This window comes from Pan troglodytes, chromosome 5 (genome assembly GCF_028858775.2).
Source record: "Pan troglodytes isolate AG18354 chromosome 5, NHGRI_mPanTro3-v2.0_pri, whole genome shotgun sequence".
In the NCBI taxonomy this organism is placed as follows: domain Eukaryota; kingdom Metazoa; phylum Chordata; class Mammalia; order Primates; family Hominidae; genus Pan; species Pan troglodytes.
The window spans coordinates 47,089,742-47,114,091 of NC_072403.2; the positions used below are offsets into that span (position 1 = coordinate 47,089,742).

The 24,350-nt window shown below is 42.0% G+C and overlaps 1 protein-coding gene across 1 annotated transcript; it reads right to left on the bottom strand.

Annotated features, from left to right (window-relative positions):
• LOC462681 (trem-like transcript 4 protein) lies at nt 1-24,350 on the bottom strand. Its single transcript, XM_024357533.3, has 6 exons — nt 24,174-24,350; nt 8,640-8,931; nt 8,113-8,163; nt 6,748-6,805; nt 551-682; nt 1-106 (listed from the first exon to the last, which is right to left on the bottom strand). The coding sequence occupies exons 1-5, from the start codon at nt 24,264-24,266 to the stop codon at nt 586-588; spliced, it is 591 nt and encodes a 196-aa protein (XP_024213301.2). The 5' UTR covers nt 24,267-24,350; the 3' UTR covers nt 1-106; nt 551-585.

The window sequence follows — 24,350 nt, forward strand, 5'->3', positions numbered from 1 at the left end:
AGGGGAAGAACTGGGATTCATCCTGGATCCATGCTGTGACTCATGCACCCAAGGGTCCTGGGGCAAGGCTGGGCTGATACAATCAGAAACCTCCATCACTGCTGTCCTGAAATGTGGCAAGAGAAGGAACGTCATGAATGGAAGCGATGCTTTCCCTGACCCTCTTTTCTGCCTCTTTGTCTAACCCTGCGCCTGTTACCTGTTCCTCCTCTTTCCCTCCCTTCTCCCTGTCACCTGCTTCCTTCCCTGCCCCTTCTTGTCTCCCAAATCTTCTACCCAGGCACTCTCAGCTTTGTCCTCCTGGCCTTGTTCCTCTCAGGACAAAGACAGAGGCAGAGTCCTGGAATGGGACTCCTAGAAAGCCTCTGTCTTTTTCTAAGGTTTGTGTCTGCAGGAAGGCAGAGATTGCAAGGAAACACATGTTTAAATTGGACTCAGCTGTCATTTTTCCTGCCTCTGTGATCTGGCTTCTTTTTCCTAGCCATCTTTCTAGGAACAGAGTCTGGCCCCAGCTCCATTGCCCCCCAGGCCAAACCCAAGCCCCACTCACCTGTGGCACCTGCAGGTCAGGAACACAAACGGGACTCACAGCATCAGGCCCTTGGCCAGGAGGAGTCCACACAACACAGAGACCAGGAGTTTGGGGCCCGCTGAGCCAAGGCAGATGGGGGCACTTGATTTCCTGCAGTGAGGAAGGAGAAAGGAGGATGGACTTGGGCCAGGATGTCACCTGCTGCTGCTGTGTCCCTTAGCCAGGCCCCTTGTGGCTGGAGATGTTTGTATAGAGGCCCGCCCTGAACTGACTATGACACAGGGGTATGGGGCAGGAGCCACAGAGGTCTCTGGGACTGAGAGGAGACCTAGTCAGAAGGAACCTCAAAGTCTTGAATGGAGGAAAAAGCTGGCCAGGGGAAGAACAAGGGATTGGAGTTCAGGGAAGGGGAGGGATAGAGCCGGGGCAGTAGGAACTCTCCCTAACTAGGTCAGGTAGGACAGGACTATCAGGAGCCTCTTAGGAATCAGAGCAAAGGGCATCTTTAAGACCGGCCAAGATATCACACCTGAAGGAATGAGGCCCAGACACTGCACAGGACCTGACTAGACCCTTAGAAGCAGTGACAGAGCACAGACCTAGACCTCCTGTCTGCTGGTGCCAGGGGTCCTCCCAGGTCCCCTCTGTGTGGCGCCTACTCCTGGCCTGCCTATCTCTGATTCTGGGACTACTACCCTTTCCCAGCAAATCTGCTTTTCCCTTGTGGCCTCAGTAGCTTCCTGCTTCAGTATTACTTAATATTTGGTAAAGCCAGTGGCTTCTTTTTATTTTCACTTTTTCATGGTTGATTTAGCTAGTCATGCATCGTCTTTTTTTCATATAATTTTAGAGTAAACTTTTCAAGTTCTTTACAAAAGTAAACTGAAGTTGTGTTTGGCATTACATTTAAAGACTTTTTAATTTGGGGGAAATTGACATCTTTACAATGTTATTGCCTCTTCCAAAATCATAGATTATTTCTCTTTATTCAGATCACCTGTCATTTTTTAGCATTTTGTAGTTTTCTCCAAATAGGTCTTGCTTAAATTAATTCTTTCTAGAAACTTAATGATTTTGTCACTATAATGAAAACTATCTTATTTTTCTAAATGTTTACTTTTCATAGAGATCTACTTGTGGTGTATGTAGGTTGATTTTGTATCTGGCAGCCTTGCTAAATTCTCTTGTGAGATTTAATAGTTTGTTGTTTCTCATTCTTCTTCTGGATAGATGATCCCATCAGCTGCAAGTCATGACAGTTTTTTCTCTTCTTGTCTAATCTTCTTTCTTATAACTTGTTTTCCTTTCCTTCAAGCATTGATCAGAACCTCTAATATTATAGAAGACATTAATGGTAGCTGCAAAAATCCTGAATTTGAGTTTATGCTTTCTCCACTAAATAATGTTTACTGTAATCATTGGTGTACAATCTTTACCAAGTCATCTGTTCTTATTTCGATTTTTAAGAGCTTTTTCATATAATATAAATGTGCTCAAGGTTCCCAAATGCTTTTTGTGCAGCAGTTGACTTTTTTCCCTAGTTTATGAATTCGGTTCACTTATATTAATAGATTTTTTCTGAAGTTGAACAATCCTTTATGTTTTGTGATAAAATTCTACTCAATCATAATACAGTCTTCTTTTTGATGCACTCTTGAATTCAGTTAGCTAACGGTAATTTGAGAGTTGACTCCACGGGCATCAGAGAAATAAACCTATAATTTAGTTTTCTTATAACCCCTGTAACTGGTTTTGTGATTTTGATGACACTAGCCCCTTCAAATAACCTGGGCTGTTCTTGCTTCTTTTCTATTGTCTGCAACATCTTGTATGAAATATAAATCAAATGTTTCTTAAAAGATTGAGTTACTGGCAAAACCACGTGAGTCTTGAATTTTCTGTGAGGGTGGGGCTTATCTACCATTTCAGTTTTCCTATTTATTTATCTATTGAAATCTGTTTCTTCTTGTGTTAATCTTCTCAGTTCATATTTTTTTAAGGAATTTGTGCACTTCTAAGGTTTAAAACAAGATTTTATTCAGGATTTATTTATTTTAAAATCTCTATAGAAAGAGTGCATGGTTATTTTCTTCTTTTTCTTCAATTTGTGGTTATCATCTTCTTTTATCTTCATTTGTCTTGACAAGAATATGGCTATCTTTTTAAACTTTCAAAGAATGAATTATGACTTACCTTGATCTTCATTTTCAATCATTCAATTTATTTCAGCGCTTACCATGATTCTTTCCCTCCTTTATGATTCTTTGGGCTTGCCCTGATGCTCATGTTCCATCTTCTTAAGATGCTTCCTTAGCTCATTAATTTGAAAGCTTTCATGTTTTCCAACAAATATATTCAAAGCTACTAATTACTCTCCAATATTAACTATGCCCCATACTTTTTGATATGTAGTGGTCATATTATCAAAATATATTTTATTACATACTTAATAATTCACATATGAATATATTAATAATTAGTTTGAAAAATGCTATTTATCTTTACTTCTCTTATGCATTCTTAATGTCATTGCATTGGGTTTGGAGAATATATTCTGTGTCATACTGATTCTTTGGAATTTCTTCATGCTTCTTATATGTCCTCATACAAGGTGTCCTTTTGTAAATACATTCCTTGTATTTGAAAGAATGTATACTATCTGTTTTTAATTATGTAGAGGGTTATAAACATAGGTATGTCTATTTATACACGGTTCATATAATACATATTATGAATACTGTATTTTATAAAACATACATAATACATTTATATAGTTTAGAACAGTTTCAGTCTGAAACTACATATTTATATATTTGAAAATATTAATTTAAAAGTATAATTTATTACATATTCATTCTATATTCTTACACATATCTCATAATATATATAACATATTTTAAATATTATATGATGGCATAGTACCTGGAATTTATTAGTTATTTGGCTTAGAACTTAGATCCCTTTATTTGGTTTTGGTCTGATTGGTCTTTGTTCCTCTGAGAGGTATGTGAGCCTCCAACTACAATAGCTAATATTTACTTCTCCTTGCATTTCTGATAGTGTTGTTTCATATATTTCATGGCCAAAATTTAGGCAGACATGCTTATGATGGCTCTATTTTCACATTCAAGCGCATCTTTCATCAGTATAATAATGTATCTTTGTCTATTTTATAGACAAATTTATGGACATGATATTTTACCTTAAATTCTATTTTGTTCAATATTAAGAGTGCCAGAACAGTTCATTTTGTTTCCTAATAGTCAAATATAGTTTTCTAACTTTTTGAACTTTTTAAGATGTTTTTGTAAGTGTATCTATCTCTTATAGGTAATATAAAATTGGAATTTTTAAAACTCAGAGTGTGTCTGTCCTTATTTTGTGAATTTAATCCACTTAAATTTATTGGAATTGCATTTATGTTAAGACTTAGATCTACCATTTTATTTTATATTTCCATTTACTGTGTTTTATTTTTTTAATTCATATCTAACTTTCCTTTGGCTAGAGTTTCATTTTGCTAGATGAAAGGATATACTTTCTCTTGATGTAACCTGAAGACTCATATCTACATTGATTTAGTACAATTGCTACATTGAGCTTGTCTCATGAAACAAGTATCCAACCATCCTTTCATGAGCCTCTAGTGTCTCCTTTTCACCCCGTGTTGATATAGTCTAGAACAAGGGTCCCCAACCCCTGAGCTACAGACCGTACCAGTTCCTAGCCTGTTAGGAATAGGGCCACACAGCAGGAGCTGAGTGGTGGGCAAGTGAAAGAAACTTCATCTGTATTTACAGCTTCTCCCCATCACTTGCACCACCTCCTCATCTCCACCTTCTGTCAGAGCAGTGGCGACATTAGATTCTCATAGTAGCACAAACCCTATTGTGAACTGCACATACCAGGGATCTAGTTTGCATGCTCCTTATGAAAATCAAACACCTGATGATCTGTCACTGTCTCCCATCACCCCCAGATGGGACTGTCTAGTTGCAGGAAAACAAGCTCAGGTCTCCCACAGATTCTACATTATGATGAGTTGTATAATTACTTTATTATATATTACAATGTAATAATAATAGAAGTAAAGTGCACAATAACAATAATGCACTTGAATCATCCTGAAGTCATCCCCCTGTCTTAGTCATGGAGAACTTGATTTCCATGAAACCAGTCCCTGGTGCCATAAAGGTTGGGGATCACTGGTCTAGAATGTTATTTTTCAATGATCATGAACGTATTTTCTCTTATTCTTCATTTAGCTCCTACCTGCATTTTATATGAATCAAAAAATATAAAAATAAACATTCCTAAGATGCTGGGCACACTTACTCCCTCACCTCTTGCAGCATCCCCAGGGTTTATTTTTCATCCTGGCTTCCTTTCTCTGGGAGTGTTTTCAGTGGGGATGTTTGCATGTGGCAAACCTTCTGAGGCCTTGAGAATCCAGTGGTTTTATGATTTCACATTGGAGTGACAATTTGGCTGAATACAAAACACTATATACAAAGTTTTTCTTTAGTACTTTAGAAATATTACTCAATTGTCTTCTTACCTCTAGTGTTCCTCTTAAGAACTCAGAGGGAATCCCAATCTTGTTGTCTTGTAGGTGATCTGAAAGCCTTCAGACTTTTCCCTCTGTTTTTGATGTGCTTCCCTTTTACTTAATGGGTCTACTGGTGTTTTTTTTGTGTGTGCTGTTTTCCCCTCTTTGGCAATTTATGAATCTTTTCAATGTGAGGTCTTTTCTTCTTCTATAGTTTTGAAAAGTTTCCTTAGATTCTTTCTTCAAATGTTTCTTTCTTTCATCCTTTATCTCCCACAGGGGTTCTTGATACCCATATATTAGTACATCTGGTTTTCTCCTTCATGTCTCCTAACTTGTCTTTGATTTTTAAATCTCCAGTTCTTTCCAGGACCTTCCATGAGAATTCCTCACTCCTCTTCCTGCTCACTGTCCAGCCACAGCCATCCTTCATCACATACATTATGGTCTATAATATTTTTCACAACTATGATTGCGATTTGGCTCTTTTTTTCGATGGATCTTCCTTATGATCCATGTTAGAAATGCAAAATTCTTGTTCCCCAGTTCTGCAAGAAAAGCTTCGAACATAAATTTAATTTTCTCAGCCAGGCAATTTTTACTTTCTGCAGAAAGGGTGCTTCTCACAGATGAAACAACGGCTGCAGAAAGGGTACTCCTCATAGATGAAACAACGGCTGCAGAAAGGGTGCTCCTTGCAGATGAAACAACAGCGAGAGCACATCTGGACACGGGAGGGGCAGCAGTTCTTATTCCTGACGGTGGTAGCCCCTTCTGCTGTGTCATTCCCCTAGTGGCTAGGGTTGGACCACACAGCCTAAGCTAATTCCGATTGGCTATGGAGAGGGCAGGGGTATGAGCCAGAGTGGTGGGGTGAGTAGTTTAGCAGGAAGGATGGTTAGGAACAGGTAACTAAAGGTGACTTAGGTCAGAGCAGGTGAACAGGATGAGTCAGGATGGAGCAGGTGACCAGAGGTGACTCAAGTCAAAGCAAGTGACCAGGATGAGTCAGGATGGAGCAGGTGACCAGTGGAACAGATGTGAACTATTGATTAGGACTGGCAGGAAAGTTGTTTACTGAAACTAGAAGCGAGGGGTCAAAGAGAACCAGGAAGTTAAACTTTAAAATGGAGAATCAAAGAATAAGAGAGCTGAATATACTGACATACTGATTCCTAGAAGAGAAACTTGGGGTTCACTATATTTAACAATCCACATAGTTCATGTCTCCCCTCAACCCTTTAGCCAGACTGATCACAGGTACTTACAGTTCCTGGGAAATGGGAAGTTCCCATAGTTCTGCTTCACAAGTTTCTATTGTTGGCTGTGTTGTCATTCTTCCAAGGCAGTGCTTCTACCAAGAAGCCTAGGTATTTTGGCTTGTGAATTCAGATTCACCTAGGCATATTAGATATGAATCTGGTAATGGGGAAGAACAGAGGCTAAATCCTCTGCCTGTTGAGGGTTAAAAGTGAGAGGGGAAAAGCCCTAAGCAGCAGTCCCCAACCTTTTTGGCACCTGGTACCTGTTTTGTGGAAGACAATTTTTCCACTGACCAGAATGTGAGGGGTGGTTTCAGGATGATTGAAGCACATTATATTTATAGTGCACTTTCTTTCTATTATTATTGCATTGTAATGTATAATGAAATAATTATACAACTCACCGTAATGCAGAATCTGTGGAATCCCTGAGCTTGTTTTCCTGCAACTGGATGGCCCCATCTGGGAGTGATGGGAGATAGTGACAGATCATTAGCCATTCAATTATCATAAGGAGCATGCAACCTAGAACCCTCGCATGCACAGTTCACAACAGGGGTCATGCTACTATGAGAATCTAATGCTGCCACTGATTTGACAGGAGGCGGAGCTCAGGCAGTAATGCAAGCTATGAAAAGAGGCTGTAATTCAGATGAACTTCAGTGGCTCGCCACTCACCTCCTGCTCTGCGGCTCAGTCTCTAACAGGCTTGGGGACCACTGCCCCAGAGCACAAGACCCCAGGGACCCCCATTAACTGCGTGCTTGTTCTCTGGTTAGGGTTTCACCTTCAAACTCCCTGAGAGATAGTCTGTTTGTAATCCACCCGCGCTGGAGTTTGCAGGGGGAGAGGGCTACGGAGCAAATGCTCTGGCAGTTAGTTGTCTATTTCCATCAATAGCTCATGGCTTTTGCTGTGCTCCATGGTCCCTCAGGGCACCTGTGACCTAGTCTATTGCAGCCTATTCCTCCAGTGAAGGGGAGGCCGTCAAGGCCTCAAAACTCATGACTACAAGGATAGGAGCAGAATTTAAGAGTATTCCTTTCACCTTTCTCTGGCTGACATCTCCAGCCACCATCTGCCCCAGGGTGCAGTCACTCTATTCACACTCACCCTTCAACACACCAACACGGTCTAAGGTTTCCGCATTTTCTGGGTTCCATTTTGTTTCATTGCAGAAATCCATGCTGAACTGTCTTTTCCATGGTTCCTCCACAATTAACAACCTGCATCCTCTTCCCCTTTCCTCTCTAACAAACTTTGAGTCATGGCCTGGGGGCTCCACGGCTGTAACCTATGCCCCAACCCACCAGAGAAGGATCCCTGGGTGCCCTGGACCTGATTTCAGGGTTCAGGAGCTAATCAGGCCCTCCCTTCCCAAGACCTCCCTCCCAGTGTTAAAATCCCTGAACTGAGGCCTGAGATCTCCATACCCAGCTAAAGTTAAGTCTGGCACTGTCCTCTCCATGCTGGCGGGAGGCCAGGGACAGGAGGGCTGGGACACATGTGTGCAAGGTGTTCCATATGGACTCCCCTCTGGGGACAGCTGCCCATTGTCGTGAGAACATGGCAATCTTCTGATCACATCAGATAGTGCATGTTTCTCTCCCTAGGAGACAGTGGACCCTGAAGGTAGCTTCCCACAAGCCCAGGCCCCAAGAGATCAGTCCTCAGAGGCAGGCCTCCCTGGTTTCCCCTTCCCTGAATCTGAGTCTCCCAAGCTGCCTGGTGACTCCTCTAATCTCCCCCCACCGAGGCCTCCAACCTACCTGTGTTTGTTGGGAGCCAGGTGAGGGTCCACGTAGGAGACGTGGTTGGGGCTAAAGAAAAAAGACAGCAAACACTGACTCTCCAGGGGCCCAGAAGTGAGCAGGGTCTACCCAATATATGAGAGGAGGTAGGGGCCCAGAGCCAGACCCTCAGGATGCCTTAAGCCAGGAGTGGTCTGTGCCTAAGATCTGCATGACAGAGTTGTTGGTGTGTGTGTGTTAGTGTGTGTGTGAAAAGAAGAGTTGTGAGTGTGCCTGTGTAAGACAAAGAGAGACGCAGAGTGACAGAGAGACTGTGTCTCTGTCCAGGGACCTCTGGGGGTATCTTCCCAACAGTTGAGGCCAGGATGTGCCGGGTGAAGGAGAGGTGAGAGTCCATGTCTGGGGACAGGATCTTTGCTCCTCTCGGACCAGAGCAGAAGACCTGGCAGGATGGGGGATGATAGAGGCATGGGAGGCGGTAAGTGACAATTCCTTCAGGTCCCTGGGGGGTGGCACAGTGGTATTTCCTCAAGAAAAGAGCTCACCTGGAGACACCACCAGGTTGATATTTCTAAGAACAGTGATGATGTTTTCGGAAGCGTTGTAGATTCCACACCAGTAGAATCCCGAGTCATTCTGTGTCAGCTGAATCATGGTGATTTTGAAGATGCTAGCATTTGGCTTGTCCCAGATTGTGTAACGAGACTTCTGAACTGCTGTCTGGGGCTTGGAGCTGGTGACAAGTAAGGTACACCAATTTGGAGATGCCTGCTGACACCAAGATTTGGGCTGATAGGGCCCTCTCTTGGGTGAGTACTGGCATTGCAGGAGGAGGGTCTGTCCTGAGTGTTTGTGAAGTTCTTCAGGCACAGCGCCCTTTACCCAGGAACCTGCAGAAAGAAACCCAGGTCAGAGCTCTGGAGAGATGCAACCTCTCCTTTCACAGGCTGGGGGAGGGGAGAGGGAACTAGTTCTGATGCCCACACATGGAAGAGGGCCCCTAAATTCTGTCCTATGGTCACACGGCCATGCTGCTCCCTGCCCCACTCATTCCTCATCCCACTCCTTACACCCCCTGTCCTCTTTCCCTCCATGTAAACCTGAGGCCAGGAGCAGCAGCAGCACAGGTGGAAGCAGCAGGTGTGGACCCCACCCCAGGCCATTCCAGCCCAAATCTGTTTCTGACAGTGGAGGAGAGGAGAAAAAGGGGAGCCCTCTCAGGAGAGGGAGTCAGACACTGGGTCTGATTCTTCCCCAGGTTTCCAGTGTCTCTCAGCTGGGAAAACTGAGGAAGGTCAATGCCTTGCTGGGGAAGTGGTCGGCCTGGGAGGGCGGGCTCTGCAGACCAGGGGAGGAGGGGCAGCCAGGCCTTGAAAGGGGCCACCAGCTACAGGGTCTGTCTCTGGGCCCGGGCACCTCAGCCCTGCTGCGTTTTGCTCTGCTGCCTTTCGCTGAACTTCTCCCTGTGTCTGCTGCTTTATGCCTTCCAGCCCATCATACTGATCCTCTATTGCTAGGGGCAGCTCTCAGCATGGCCAAGAATAAAGCTGGTGAATAAAGCTGGGGTCATCCCTCTTTCCTTCTCTCTGTGCACTTCCTATAGGTGGTCAGGGCCCTTGGAGGCATGACCAGACTCCTGAGTCCTTCTGGTCTCAGCCATGGTAGGTCAATGATGAGTTTTGACCCTGAGACATTTTGTAGGGGGCAGATTTTAATCCCAGGAATTATAAGATGTTCCCTGGAAATGGTGGGTCCAGGAGAGCAGGGGGGAAAGAGTGCTGGTCATGGATATTTGGAGGTGAAGGCAGGCAGGAGTGGATCAGTATGGTAGCTTGGGATCATCTCAGTCAGTACTTGTTGGATGAATACGTGAGTGGATGAAAGAGGAGAAATGAAAAACCCTGTCATTTCAGCAACATGTCTATAAAATGTGTAGAGGAAGAAAATGGCCAAAGTGAGAACTATCTAGCAACAAAATCAAGTGGTACTGGGTTACTACCCAGTGTGTAAAATAAATCTCTAGGAGTCCATGCTGATGTAAGTAAATGGCTGAATAAGGAACTGGGAGAGAATAGACAAATACCCCATGCATAAGGATTCTGCTGTGTTCAGAATGTTGGTGTTCCCCCTCCTCATATACTCAAACTTAATTTCCATGTAATAGCCTTAAGAGGTGGGATCTTGTGGGAAATTCTTAAGTCATGAGGGCATCACCCTCAAGAATGAGATTAATGCCCTTACACTAGAGATTGCAGGAAGCAGATTTGCCCTGTCTGCCATGTGAGGACAGTGTTCCTGCCTTCAGTCAACTGAGGATACAGCAAGAAAGCGCCACCTTGGAAGCAGAGAGCAGCCCTCAGCAGATACCACATCCACTGACACCTTGATCTTTGACTTCCCAGACTCCAGAACTTTGAGAAAGAGATTTCTATTATGTATAAAGTCCCCAGTCTAAGGCATCTTCTCATAGCAGCCTGAAGGGACTGAGAGAGATTGCAAACAACTCTTATAGGTATTCTGCCCTCAAGGCAGAAGCATAAATTCCCACTGCTTAAGCATGGGCTGTGCAGGTGACTTTCCTCCAGAGGATAGCATGGGAAGGAAGAGAAGAGTAACTGTACAGTGGAGAAACCTGACACTTACTGTGGCAGCCAGGCAACCAAAGTGCAGACCCACAGGGATAACTCAGGTTGTTAGAATGTGTCATTGACTTGATGTGATGACAGGGCAATTAGCTGTGCAGTCTCCTTCCCCAAAGCCGCTGGCCCCAGGAGAAAAACATCAAACAAATTCCACATGAGGGACATTCTACAAAATACCTGAGCAGCGTTCCTCAAAACTGTCAAGGCCATCAAAACTAAGAAATAATTCTCAGAAACTGCCCTGAATAAGAGGAGCCTAAGCAGACATGAAGACTAAAGGCAATGTGGCTTCCTAGGTGGGATCCTGGAGCACAGAAAGTACACGGGGTAAAAGCCAGGGTAATCTGAATGAAGTAAGGACTTCAATTAATAAAATCTACCACAGAAACAGTAGAATGGCATTACCAGAGGCTGGGAATTGGACAGACTGGGTAGGTATTGTTGAAGAAACACTATATAAGTTAGACAGAAAAAATAAGTTCAAGAGATCTATGGCACTGTATGGTGACTGGAGTTTACAACTATGAATTATACACTTGAAAATGACAAACAGAATAGATTTTTTAAAAAACGTAAAATAGCTCCCTCCCCCTCCCCCTCCCGCTCTACCTCTCCCTCTCCCTTCGGTCTCCCTCTGTTGCGGATGCTGGATACTGCCGTGATCTCAGCTCACTGCAACCTCCCTGCCTCGGGCTCCCATGATTCTCCTGCCTCGGCCTGCCGAGTGCCTCGGATTGCAGGCATGCACCGCCACACCCGACTGGCTTTTGTATTTTTCGTGGAGACGGGGTTTCGCCGTGTTGACTGGGCTGGTCTCCAGCTCTTGACCTCGAGTGATCTGCCCACCTCGGCCTCCTGAGGTGCTGGGATTGCAGACGGAGTCTCGCTTATTCAATGCTCAATGTTGCCCAGGCTGGAGTGCAGTGGCGTGATCTTGGCTCGCTACAACCTCCACCTCCCAGCCACCTGCCTTGGCCTCTGAAAGTGCTAAGATTACAGCCTCTGCCAGGCCGCCACCCCGTCTAGGAAGTAAGGAGCGTCTCTGCCTGACCGCCCATTATCTGGGATGTGAGGAGACCCTCTGCCCGGCCACCCCATCTGGGAAGTGAGGAGTGCCTCTGCCCAGCTGCCACCCCATCTAGGAAGTGAGGAGTGTCTCTGCCTGGCCGCCCATTGTCTGAGATGTGAGGAGCGCCTCTGCCTGGCGGCCCCATCTGGGTTGTGAGGAGTGCCTATGCCCAGCCACCCCATCTGGGAAGAAGTGACGAGTGCCTCTGCCTGGCCACCACCCCGTCTGGGAAGTGAGGAGTGCCTCTGCCCGGCCACCACCCCGTCTGGGATGTGAGGAGCGTCTCTGCCCGGCCGCCCCGTCTAGGAAGTGAGGAGCGCCTCTACCTGGCTGCCCCGTCTGGCAGATGAGGAGTGCCTCTGCCCAGCTGCCCTTCGTCTGGGAAGTGAGGAGCACCTCTGCCCGGCCGCCCTGTCTGGGAGGTGAGGAGTGCCTCTGCCCAGCCGCCACCCCGTCTGGGAAGTGGGGAGTGCCTCTGCCCAGCCACCCCGTTTGGGAACTGAGGAGCGCCTCTGCCCGGCCACCACCCCATCTGGGAGGTGAGGAGCGCCTCTGCCCGGCCACCCATCATTTGGGAGGTGAGGAGCACCTCTGCCCAGCCGCCACCCCGTCTGGGAAGTGGGGAGCGCCTCTGCGCAGCCACCCCGTCTGGGAACTGAGGAGCGCCTCTGCCCGGCCGCCCATCATCTGGGATGTGAGGAGCGCCTCTGCCTGGCCGCCCTTCGTCTGGGAGGTGAGGAGTGCCTCTGCCCGGCCGCCCCGTCTAGGAAGCGAGCACCTCTGCCCAGCTGCCCCATCTGTGAGGTGAGGAGCGTCTCTGCCCGGCCGCCCATCATCTGGGATGTGAGGAGCGCCTCTGCCTGGCCGCCCTTCGTCTGGGAGGTGAGGAGCGCCTCTGCCCGGCCGCCCCATCTAGGAAGCGAGCACCTCTGCCCAGCTGCCCCGTCTGTGAGGTGAGGAGCGTCTCTGCCCGGCCACCCCGTCTGGGAGGTGAGGAGTGCCTCTGCCCGGCCGCCCATCATCAGGGAAGTGAGGAGCACCTCTGCCCGGCCGCTCATCGTCTGGGATGTGAGGAGTGCCTCTGCCTGGCCGCCCCGTCTGGGAAGTGAGGAGCACCTTTGCCTGGCCACCCCATCTGGGAGGTGTACCCAATAGCTCCAAAGAGACAGCGACCATTGAGAATGGGCCATGATGACGATGGCAGTTTTGTCGAAAAGAAAAGGGGGAAATGTGGGGAAAAGAAAGAGAGATCAGATTGTTACTGTGTCTGTGTAGAAAGCAGTAGACATACGAGACTCCATTTTGTTCTGTACTAAGAAAAATTCTTCTGCCTTGGGATGCTGTTAATCTATAACCTTACCCCCAATCCCGTGCTCTCTGAAACGTGCTGTGTCAACTCAGGGTTAAATGGATTAAAGGCGGTGCAACATGTGCTTTGTTAAACATGCTTGAAGGCAGCATGCTCGTTAAGAGTCATCACCACTCCCTAATCTCAAGTACCCAGGGACACAAACACTGCGGAAGGCCGCAGGGACCTCTGCCTAGGAAAACCAGAGACCTTTGTTCACGTGTTTATCTGCTGACCTTCTCTCCACTATTATCCTATGACCCTGCCACATCCCCCTCTCTGAGAAACACCCAAGAATGATCAATAAATACTAAAAAAAAAAAAAAAAAAAAAAAAAAAACATAAAATAGAAACTAACTTTATTTCTCTGGAAGAAGCAGGTACCAAATACTGGGGCAGCAACTTTGCTGATGGAGGCTGGTGGGAAAACATGGAACCGCACATGGAAAGAGCTGGGTCTAAGAGGAAGCACTGATGTCCCTCTAGCGAGGCTGTCCCTTGGTCTTCTTCCAGTTCTGGGGCCTTAGGCCCTGGTCCCTGCCAGAGAATGGTCTGGCACCCTTTCTCTGCTTCCTGAGCCACCTCAGGCTATTTGCAGGCACAAGATCCCAAGACCAGTCAAGTTCCATATGAGTTCATGGTGTGGCCACAAATCACACTGTGCCTGACACCCCAACTGCCTTCCAGGTGGAGAAGTTTGTCTTGGGCTCTCAGGTGAAGATCCTAAGAAGGCAGAGGAAGTTTTGCCTCCCTGACAGTGCCCATCATCCATCCAAATGGCCTGCACTGGCAGGTCGAAGACATGACCCTTGTGGAGGAGACTCAGGGTAAAGGGCGATGGGACTGAGGCACTAAAAACATAGCAACTCTTTCCTTGAGAATAAAGATTTAAAATGTGATGTTTTTTCTCTTTTGTATGAAAAACTGTTTTAAATAAATGGAAACTATCAGCCAAAATACTTAGGTGTCAAAGCATGTTGTACTATAAGATTTTTAACCTGCGTCAATAAGAAGCTAAATTTGTAATGAGGAACTGAACACTTTGTTAGCTGATCAGTTTTGTTGAAGCCAAAGTTTATGAAGAAGCATCATCCTACATAATTTTCTGTGATAGTGGAAATGTTCTCTCTCCCTGTCAATCATCGTAGTCAGTAGTCATGTGTGATTGTTGAGTACATGTCATGTGGCAAGTGTCACTGAGGGACTGAATCTTTCTTTTTCATTCAACTCTGATTAATTTACTCTTTACTTTTTACTTTTTTGTAATTAAGACATGATTATTGTACATATTTATGGAGTATGTAGTGATGTTTTGATACAATGTAGCGTGATCAGATCAGGTTAATTAGCGCATTCATCATCTCAAACATTTATCATTTCTTTGTGTTGAGAACATTCAATATCCTCTCCCTAGCTATTTAAAAATATATATTATTGTAACTATAGTCATTCAACAGTGATATAGAACACTAGACCTTATTCTTCCTCTCCAGCTGTAATTTTGTATCCTTTAACAAATCTCTGCCTATCCCCGTCACCCTTTTCCTCACCATTCTCAGCCTCTAGTAACCTCTGTTCTACTCTTTACTCCAGGAAACCAGCATTTTTAGCTTTCACATGTGAGTGAGAACATGCTGCATTTTACTTTCTGTTCCTCCCTATTTCATTTGACATAATGCCTTCCAGGCTTATCCATATTGCTGCGAATGACAGGATTTTATTCTTTTATGGCTGAATAGTATTTCATTGTGCATTTATGCCACATTTTCTTTATCCATTCATTTTTCATTTGGGTTGATTTCCTATCTTGGCTATTGTGACTAGTCCTGCAATAAACATGGTGGTGTAGATATTGCTTCAGTATACTGATTTCCCTTCCTTTGGGTACATACTCAGTAGTGGGATTGCTAGATCATATGGTAGTACAATTTGTAGATTTTTGTGTTACCTCCATACTGTTATCCACAGAGTCTGTACTAGTATCATTCCAATCAATAGTGTATAAAGAGTTCCTTTTCTCCACATTCTTGCTAGCATTTGTTATTTTTAAATTTTTTTGTTTGTTTATTTTTTTGATAATAGCCATTCTAACCTGAGAGAGAAGATATCATATTATGGTTATGATTTGTGTTTCCCTAATGATTAGTGATGTCAAGGCATTTTTTTGTATATTTATTGACCATCTGTATGTCTTCTTTTAAGAAATGTCTGTTCAGAGTGGCTAGTTGGATAAAGAAGCAAGACCCAACTGTATGCTGTCTTTATGAGACCCATCTCACATGCAATGATACCCATAGGCTCAAAGTAAAGAGAGGGAGAAAAGTCTACCAAGCAAATGGAAAACAAGAAAAGCAGTGGTTGCTATTCTAATTTCAGACAAGAGACTTTAAACCAACAACAATCAAAAAAGACAAAAATGGGCATTACCTAATGGTAAATGGTTCAATTCCAGAAGAAGACCTAACTACCCTAAATATATATGTGGCCAACACAGGAGCACCCAGATTCATAAGAGAAGTTCCTAGCGACCTATAAGCAGATTTAGATAACCATACAGTAATAGTAGGAGACTTAAACACCCTACTGACGGTATTAGACTGTCAGTATTAGACTGAGGCAGAAAACTAACAAAGATATTTGAGACCTGAACTTAACATTTGACCAAATGGACCTAACATATATATACAGAACTCTCTACCCCAAAACAACACAGTATACATTCTTCTCATCTGCCCATGGTGCATACTCTAAAATTGAACACACAATTGAACTTAAAACAATTCTCAGCAAATTCAAAAAAACTGAAATCATGCCAACTACGCTCTCAGATCACAGGGCAATAAAAATAGAAATCAGTACTAACAACATCACTCAAAACCATACAATTACATGGAAATTCAACAACCTGCTCTTGAATGACTTTTTGGTAATCTATGAAATTGATGCAGAAATCAGGAAAGTCTTTAAAACTAATAACAACAAAGATATACCAGAATTGCTGATATGTTAAACCAGCTAAAGCATTGTTAATATAGAAGTTTATAGTGCTAAACACCGACATCAAAAAGTTAGAAGGATCTCAAATTAACAATCTAACATCATACCTAGAGACACTAGAAAAATAAAAGCAAACCATCCCCAAACCTAGGAGAAGACAAGAAATAACCAAAATCAGAGCTGAACTGAAGGAAATTGAGATGCAAAAGACCATACAAAAGATGAACAAATCCAGGAATTGGTTTTTTGAAGCAATAAATAAGATTGGTAGACCACTAGCTAGACTAATAAAGAAAAAAGAGAGACAATCAAAATAAACACAATCAGAAATGACAAAGGGGACATTACCACTGATCCCACAGAAATACAAAAACACTCAGAGACTACTATGAACACCTCTGTGTGCACAAACTAGAAAAGCTAGAAGAAATTGATAAATTCCTTGAAACATCCAACCTCCCAAGATTGAAACAGGAAGAAATTGAATTCCTGAACAGACCAATAATTAGTTCTAAAATTGAATCAGTAATAAAATACCTATCAGGTGAATCACCTGAGCTCAAGAGTTCAAGACCAGCCTGAGTAACATGAGGAAACCCCATCTTTACCAAAAACAACCTTGGGATGCAAGGTTGGCTTAATATATGCAAATCAATAAATACGATTCATTACATAAATAGAACTAACAACAGAAACTACCTGATTATCTTAATAGATGCAGAAGAGGCTTTCAATAAAATTTAACATTCTTTTCATGTTAAAAACCCTAAACAAACTAGGCATTGAAGAGACATACATCAAAATAATAAGAGTTGTCTCTGACAAACCCATAGCCAACATCATACTGAAGGGGCAAAAGCTGGAAGCATTCCCCTTCAGAATCAGAAAAATACAAGTATGCCCACTCTCACCACTCCTATTCAACATAGTACAGGAAGTCCTAGCCAGAGCAATCAGGCAAGAGAAAGAAATAAAAGGCATCCAAATAGGAAGAAAGGGAGTCAAACTATCTCTATTTGCAAATGTTATGATTCTACACCTTTAAAAAGCCATATTCTCCACCCAAAAGCTCCTAGATCTGACAAACAACTTCAGCAAAATTTCAAGATACAAAATCAATGTACAAAAATCAGTAGCATTTCTATACACCAACAATGCCCAAGCTGAAAGCCAAATCAAGAACATAATTCCACTCACAATAGACACAAAGAGAATAAAATACCTAGGAACACAGCTAACCAGTGAGGTGAAAAATCTCTAAAAAAAAAAAAAAGAATTGCAAGGCACTTCACAAAGAAATCAGAGATGACACAAATAAATGGAAAAATATTTCATTCTCAGGGATAGGAAGAATCAATATTGTTAAAATGGCCAACTGCCCAAATAAATGTACAAATTCAGTGCTATTCCTATCAAACTGCCAATGATATTCTTCACAGAATTAGAAAAAACTATTTTAAAATTCATATGGAACCAATGCAGAGCCCAAACAACCAAGGCACTTCTAGACAAAAAGAACAAAGCTGGAGACATCACATTACCCAACTTCAAACTACACTACAAGGCTACAGTTACCAAAACAGCATGGTATTGGTACAAAAACTGACATGTAAACCAATGGAGCAGAATAGAGTGCTCAGAAATAAAGCTGCACACACATAACCATCTGATCTTCAAAAAAGCTGACAAAAACATGCAATGGAGAAAGGACTCCCTATCCAGTAAATGGTGCTGGGTAACTGGTTAGCCATAGGCAGGAGATCAACACTGGACCCCTTCCTTACATCATATACAAAAATCAACTCAAGAGGGATGGGAAACTTAAACATAAAACCTGAAGTTATAAAAATCCTGGCAGATAATCTACGTAATACCATTCTGGACATAGGCCAGAACAAAGATTTCATGACAAAGACACTGAAAGCAATTGAGACAAAAACAAAAATGGTACCTAAGTAAACTAAAGAGTTTCCACACAGCAAAAGAAACTATCAACAGATTAAACACACAACCTACAGAATGGGAGATAATATTTGCCAACTAATGTAGCCAACAAAGGTCTAATATCCAGAATTTATAAGGAGCTTAACAAATTAACAAGCAAAAAACAAACAACCACCTTAAAATGGGCAAAGGACATGAATAGACACTTCTCAAAAGAAGACATACACGTGGCTAACAAGCATATGAAAAAAATGCTCAACATCACTAATCATTAGAGAAATGCAAATCAAAACCACAATTAAATGCTATCTCCCACCAGTCAGAATGGCTATTATTAAAAAGTCAAAAAATCACAAATGCTGGCGACATTGTAGAGAAAAGTGAATGTGTATACACTGCTGGTGGGAATGTAAATTATTTCAACCATTGTGGAAAGCAATTTGATGATTTCTCAAAGAACTTAGAACTACCATACGACCCAGAAATCCCATTATTGGTTGTGTACCCAAAAGGATATAAATTGTTCTACCATAAAGACACATGCACGATGTGTATGTTCATCACAGCACTATTCACAATAGAAAAGACACGGACTTAACTTAAATCTTCATCAATGGTAGACTGGATAAAGAAAATGTGGTACATAAACACCATGGAATGCTACATAGCCATATAAAAGAAAGAGATCATGTCCTTCACAGCAACATGGATGAATCTGGAGACTATTATCTTAAGTGAACTAATGGATAAACAAAAAACCAAATACCACACGTACTCACCTACAAGTGGGAGCTAAACATTGAATACACATGAACACAAAGAAGAGAACCACAGACAGCGGGGCCTACTTGAGGATGGAGGGTGGATGGAGGGTGAAGAGTGAAAAACTACCTATTGGGTACTATGCTTATTACCTGGATAACAAAATAATCCATATATCAAACCCCCATGACACACAATTTACCTAACTAAAAACCCTGCACATGAACACCTGAAACTAAAAGGTTTTTTTTTTAAGGAAACCAAATAATGACAAAAAATAAAATGTAATCCACCAATCTTCATAGTTCAGCTGTGAAAAACACTTGTAAAAACACTAGTAAAAGGGATTGCTGGGTCAAATGGTATTTCTGGTTCTAGATCCTTGAGGAATTGCCACACTGTCTTCCACAATGGTTGAACTAATTTACACTCCCAGCAACAGTGTAAAAGTGTTCCTATTTCTCCACATCCTCTCCAGCATCTGTTGTTTCCTGACTTTTTAATGATCGCCATTCTAACTGGCATTGTGGTTTTGATTTGCATTTCTCTAATGATCAATGATGATGAGCTTTTTTTCATATGTTTGTTGGCTGCATAAATGTAGGATTATAAATCATTCTACTATAAAGACACATGCACACATATGTTTATTGCAGCACTGTTCGCAATAGCAAAGACTTGGAACCAACCCAAATGTCTATCAATGATAGACTGGATAAAGAAAATGTGGCACATACACACCATGGAATACTACGTACCAAAAAAAGGATGAGTTCATGTTCTTTGCAGGGACTTGGATGAAGCTGGAAGCCATCATTCTCAGCAAACTAACACAGGAACAGAAAACCAAACACCACATCTTCTCATTCATAAGTGGGAGTTGAACAATGAGAACACATGGACACGGGGAGGGGAACATCACACACTGGGGCCTGTCAGGGGTTGGGGGGCTAGGGGAGGGATAGCTTTAGGAGAAATACCTAATGTAGATGACGGGTTGATGGATGCAGCAAACCACCATGGCACGTGTATACCTATGTAACAAACCTACAAGTTCTGCACATGTATCCCAGAACTTAAAGTACAATAATAATAAGAAGAAGAATATTAAGGGATAACCCCCCAAAAATACTAGTAAAAGATTGTAAATGATGCATATGGACTTAACCAAAAGCTATGATATACCTATGTCAGGAGGGTGGAGACTTGGGTAGTTTATGCAGCTAAATCTGCCTTTCAGACAGGACACCAATAATAATAAAAATCTGACATTTTGGTATATATATACACATATATATACACGTATATATGAAACGTACATATATACGCGTATATATGAAACGTACATATATACGCGTATATATGAAACGTACATATATGAAACGTACATATATACGCGTATATATGAAATGTACGTATATATGAAATGTACATATATACGCGTATATATGAAATGTACATATATACGCGTATATATGAAATGTACGTATATACGCGTATATATGAAATGTACGTATATATGAAATGTACATATATGCGTATATATGAAGTGTACATATATATGCGTATATATGAAATGTACATATATGCGTATATATGAAATGTACATATATGCGTATATATGAAATGTACATATATGCGTATATATGAAATGTACATATATATGCGTATATATGAAATGTACATATATGCGTATATATGAAATGTACATATATGTGTATATATGAAATGTACATATATGTGTATATATGAAATGTACATATATATGCGTATATATGAAATAAACATATATGCGTATATATGAAATATACGTATGTGTATATATGAAATATACGTATGTGTATATATGAAATATACGTATGTGTATATATGAAATATACGTATGTGTATATATGTGTATATATGAAATATACGTATATGTATATATGTGTATATATATGAAATATACATATATGTGTATATATGTGAACTATACATATATGTATATATGTGAACTATACATATATGTATATATGTATATGTGAACTATACATATATGTATATGTGAACTATACATATATGTATATATGTGTATATATATATATGAAATATCTGTGCAGATCATTTCCACATTTTTAAACTGGATTTTTTGGGGTTTTGCTGTTGAGATTTTTGAGCTCCATGTATATTCTGGATATTATTCCCCTGTCAGATGAGTAGTTTGCAAATATTTTCTTTCATTCTGTAGGTTGTCTTTCCACTTCGTTGCTTGTTTCCTTTGCTGTGCAGAAGTTTTGTATTTTGTTATGATCCCCTTTGTTTATTTTTGCTTTTCATGCTGTGCTTTTGAAGTCTTATCATACAATCTTTTTTTACAAATCATTATCTTGAAGAGTTTCTTCTTTTTTTCTAGCAGTTGTATAGTTTCAGGACTTACACTTTGGTCTTTAATCCATTTGAATTGATTTTTGGATAGGGTGAGAGATGGAAATCTAGATTTATTCTTCTGCATATTTATATCCAGTTTTCCCAGGACTATTAATTGAAGAGATTGCCCTTCCCCTAAAACAAGTTCATGATGCTGTTCTTAAAAATCAGTTGGCTGTATATACATGAATTAATTTATTTGTTCTCTATTCTGTTCCATTAGTCTATATGTCTGTGTTTATGTCAGTGCCATGCTCTTTTGGTCACTATAGTTTTGTAGTATATTTTGAAATCTGAAAATTCAGCTTTGTTGTTTTTGCTCGAAATAGCTTTTGCTAATTTGGGTTCTTTTATGGTTCCACATGAATTTTTAGGTTATTTTTCTATTTCCATGTAGCATGATCATTTTAACAATATTAATTCATCCAGTTCCCAAACATGTGATGTTTTCCATTATTTTGTATCTTTTTCAATTCTTTTCCTCAGTATTTTATAGTTTTCCTTGTAGAGTTTTTTCTCCTACTTGGTTAAATTATTCTTGGTATTTTTTGTCACTATTTTAAATGGTATTGCTTTTTAAATTTCATTTTAGCTACTTTATTGTTCATGTGTAGGAACACTACTGACTTTTGTATGTTGATTTTATATCCCACAACTTTAGTGAATTTACTTATCAGCTCTAAGAGTTTTTTGGAAGAGTCTTAAGGTTTTTCTGAATATAAAATCATGTCACGTGCAAACAGGGACAATTTGATTTCCTTCTTTCCAATTTGAATGCCCTTGCTTTCTGTTGCCTAATTGCTCTGCCTAAGACTTCTAGTACTAAGTTGAATTAGAATGGTGAGAATGGGCATCCTTGTCTTGTTCCAAATCCTAGAGGAAAGGCTTTTAGCTTTTTCCTGTTCAATATGATGTTAACTGTAGGTTATCTTATAGGGTCTTATTGTGTTGAGGCACTTTCCTTCTATACCTGATTTATTGAGACTTTTCATTATGATGGCATGTTGTATTAATCAAATGCTTTCCCTGCATCTGTTGAGATGTTCATGTGGTTTCTGTCCTTCATTTTGTTGATCTGATGTATCACATTTATTGGTTTGCATATATTGAACCATCCTTGCATCCCTGGAATGAATCCCGCTTGATCATGGTGTATAATCTTTTTGATTTCCTGTTGTATTTGGATTGCTAGTATTTTGCTGAGGATTTTTGCATATGAGCTCATCAGGAATATTGGCCTGTAGTTTTCCTTTATAGGTGTATCCTTATCTGGTTTTGGTATCAGGGTTATGCTGGCCTCATAGAACAAGTTTGGAAGAATTATTTCTCCCTCAATATTTTGAGTTAGTTTGAGGAGAATTGGTATTAGGTTTTCTTTAAACTTCAACAGAATTTAGCAATGGAGTCATCTGGGCTTTCCTTTGTTCAGAGATTTTTTATTACTGATTCAATTTTGTTACTCATTATTTGTCTATTCCTGTTTCCTACTTCTTGGTTCAATTCTGATAGGATGTGTGTGTCCAGAAATTTATGTTTCTTCTGGGTTTTTTAATTTATTAGTGCATAGTTGCCAATAATAGTCTCTAATGAGCCTTTGTCTTTCTGTTATATATGTCACAGAAGAAGAATAGTTGTTCCAGACACCTTGGAGGTCTGTCTCCAGCTCAGATTAAGTCACCACGTGGAACAGATGGCAGGGGAAGCTCAGAGTGTGCTGTCCCATCATTCTCAAGCAATACCTGGGTGTCTAGTAGGGATGGAGGCTTAGGTAAGGCCCTGAAGAGCTTTTATCTATTCCAGAACATGGCACTTTCTGAACAGTCAACCCTAAAAGACACTCTGGATTCAACATAACTTGTGTCTGAATGAGGATCACTGCACAGAGGACAGAAGAAAGCAGAGTATTACTTTGGGATTAGCTGAGGCCCTAGGCTCATGCCTCTCTTGTGGATTCCAGAGAACCAGGCTGGACCACATCAGGCACTATCTCCTGCTCCAAGCAGGCCCAGGGGGTCCTGAACATGAGCAGGTAGAATGACCTTCCCTTCAATTTCTATCCGCATGCCCTAACACAAGCCTTAGATGTACCCACTTCAAGCCAGCAAAAGTCCCATTCTCAACCCCAGAGAAAAGGAGCTGGGGCTTGGGGCACTATGACTATATAAGCTTCTTATACCTCTTGGACAAGGCATCAACCTAGCAAATGTGGTCTGGTGGTGAATGAAATCTGAGCAATCAGGAGCCTCTTTCTTGCAGTTAAAGAATGGGACCAACAGCTCTAAGAACCTGATGAGCAAAGAGACACTCTGGCTGTCACAGTGTGGGAGCTGGAGGTGGGTGTCAGTGAACACTTGCTAGAGGAAGAGAAACTTTGAAGGTAGCAGAAGATTTATAAAGCATAGAAGGGGTTAGCATTCCATGCTGGGGAGTACTGGGAGCAGGTGGTGGAGACACACGTACAAAGCGTCATCTACAAACATAGATGGCTTAGCTGAGTGGAGAAAGGAGAAGGATTGGTTAGAGCAGGACAATAAATTTCTTTAGCAGAGAGCCTTGAATGCTGTGCAGCCCTGTCACTGTGCACTGCAGTCAAAGGGAAGTGTTAAGGGCTTCCTGGAGGCCCCTTTGTGGAAGCATGAGGAGCTCAGTGCAGATTCCCCAAGCAGCCACGAGCAGGAGGAATGAGGTGGGTAGATACTAGAAGCAGGAGGGAGACCTGGTGGATTCCTTTGGAGTGAGAAGGGTTTGGGGCTCCCAGGGAGGGTTGAGGCCCATCTTCCACAGGCCCAAGCCCCACTTGTCTGTTCTGCTGGCCAGGAGGAGGGAGCAGGCTGGGCTTCCAGGCACAACCTTCAGCAGACACACACACTTGAGGGTTCAGGAGGGTCAGACCTGGGGAGCCCACACTTGCCTTTGACTTGGCAGACCTGGTAGTGCCGGCCACTGTTCTGATGTGCCGATTCATCCTGAACAGAGGCCTGGTGTTCTTGGTCCTGTTTGTCATTCTTTGAAAGTCTGGGCCTTGGGTGAGTGGGGGCTGGGCCAGGCTTGAGGTGGAAGTGAATGAGGCAATGAGACAGATACTGCA

Bases quoted from the DNA above. Each gene is read 5' to 3' on its own strand.
- LOC462681 (XM_024357533.3), bottom strand. From the start codon at position 24,266: ATGACAAACAGGACCAAGAACACCAGGCCTCTGTTCAGGATGAATCGG. The intron at 8,932-24,173 runs GCAAGTGTGGGC...CACTCAGGACAG, and splicing joins CCAGGTCTGCCAAGTCAAAG to ACCCTCCTCCTGCAATGCCA. The intron at 6,806-8,112 runs GTAGGTTGGAGG...CATCACTCCCAG, and splicing joins CTGGCTCCCAACAAACACAG to ATGGGGCCATCCAGTTGCAG.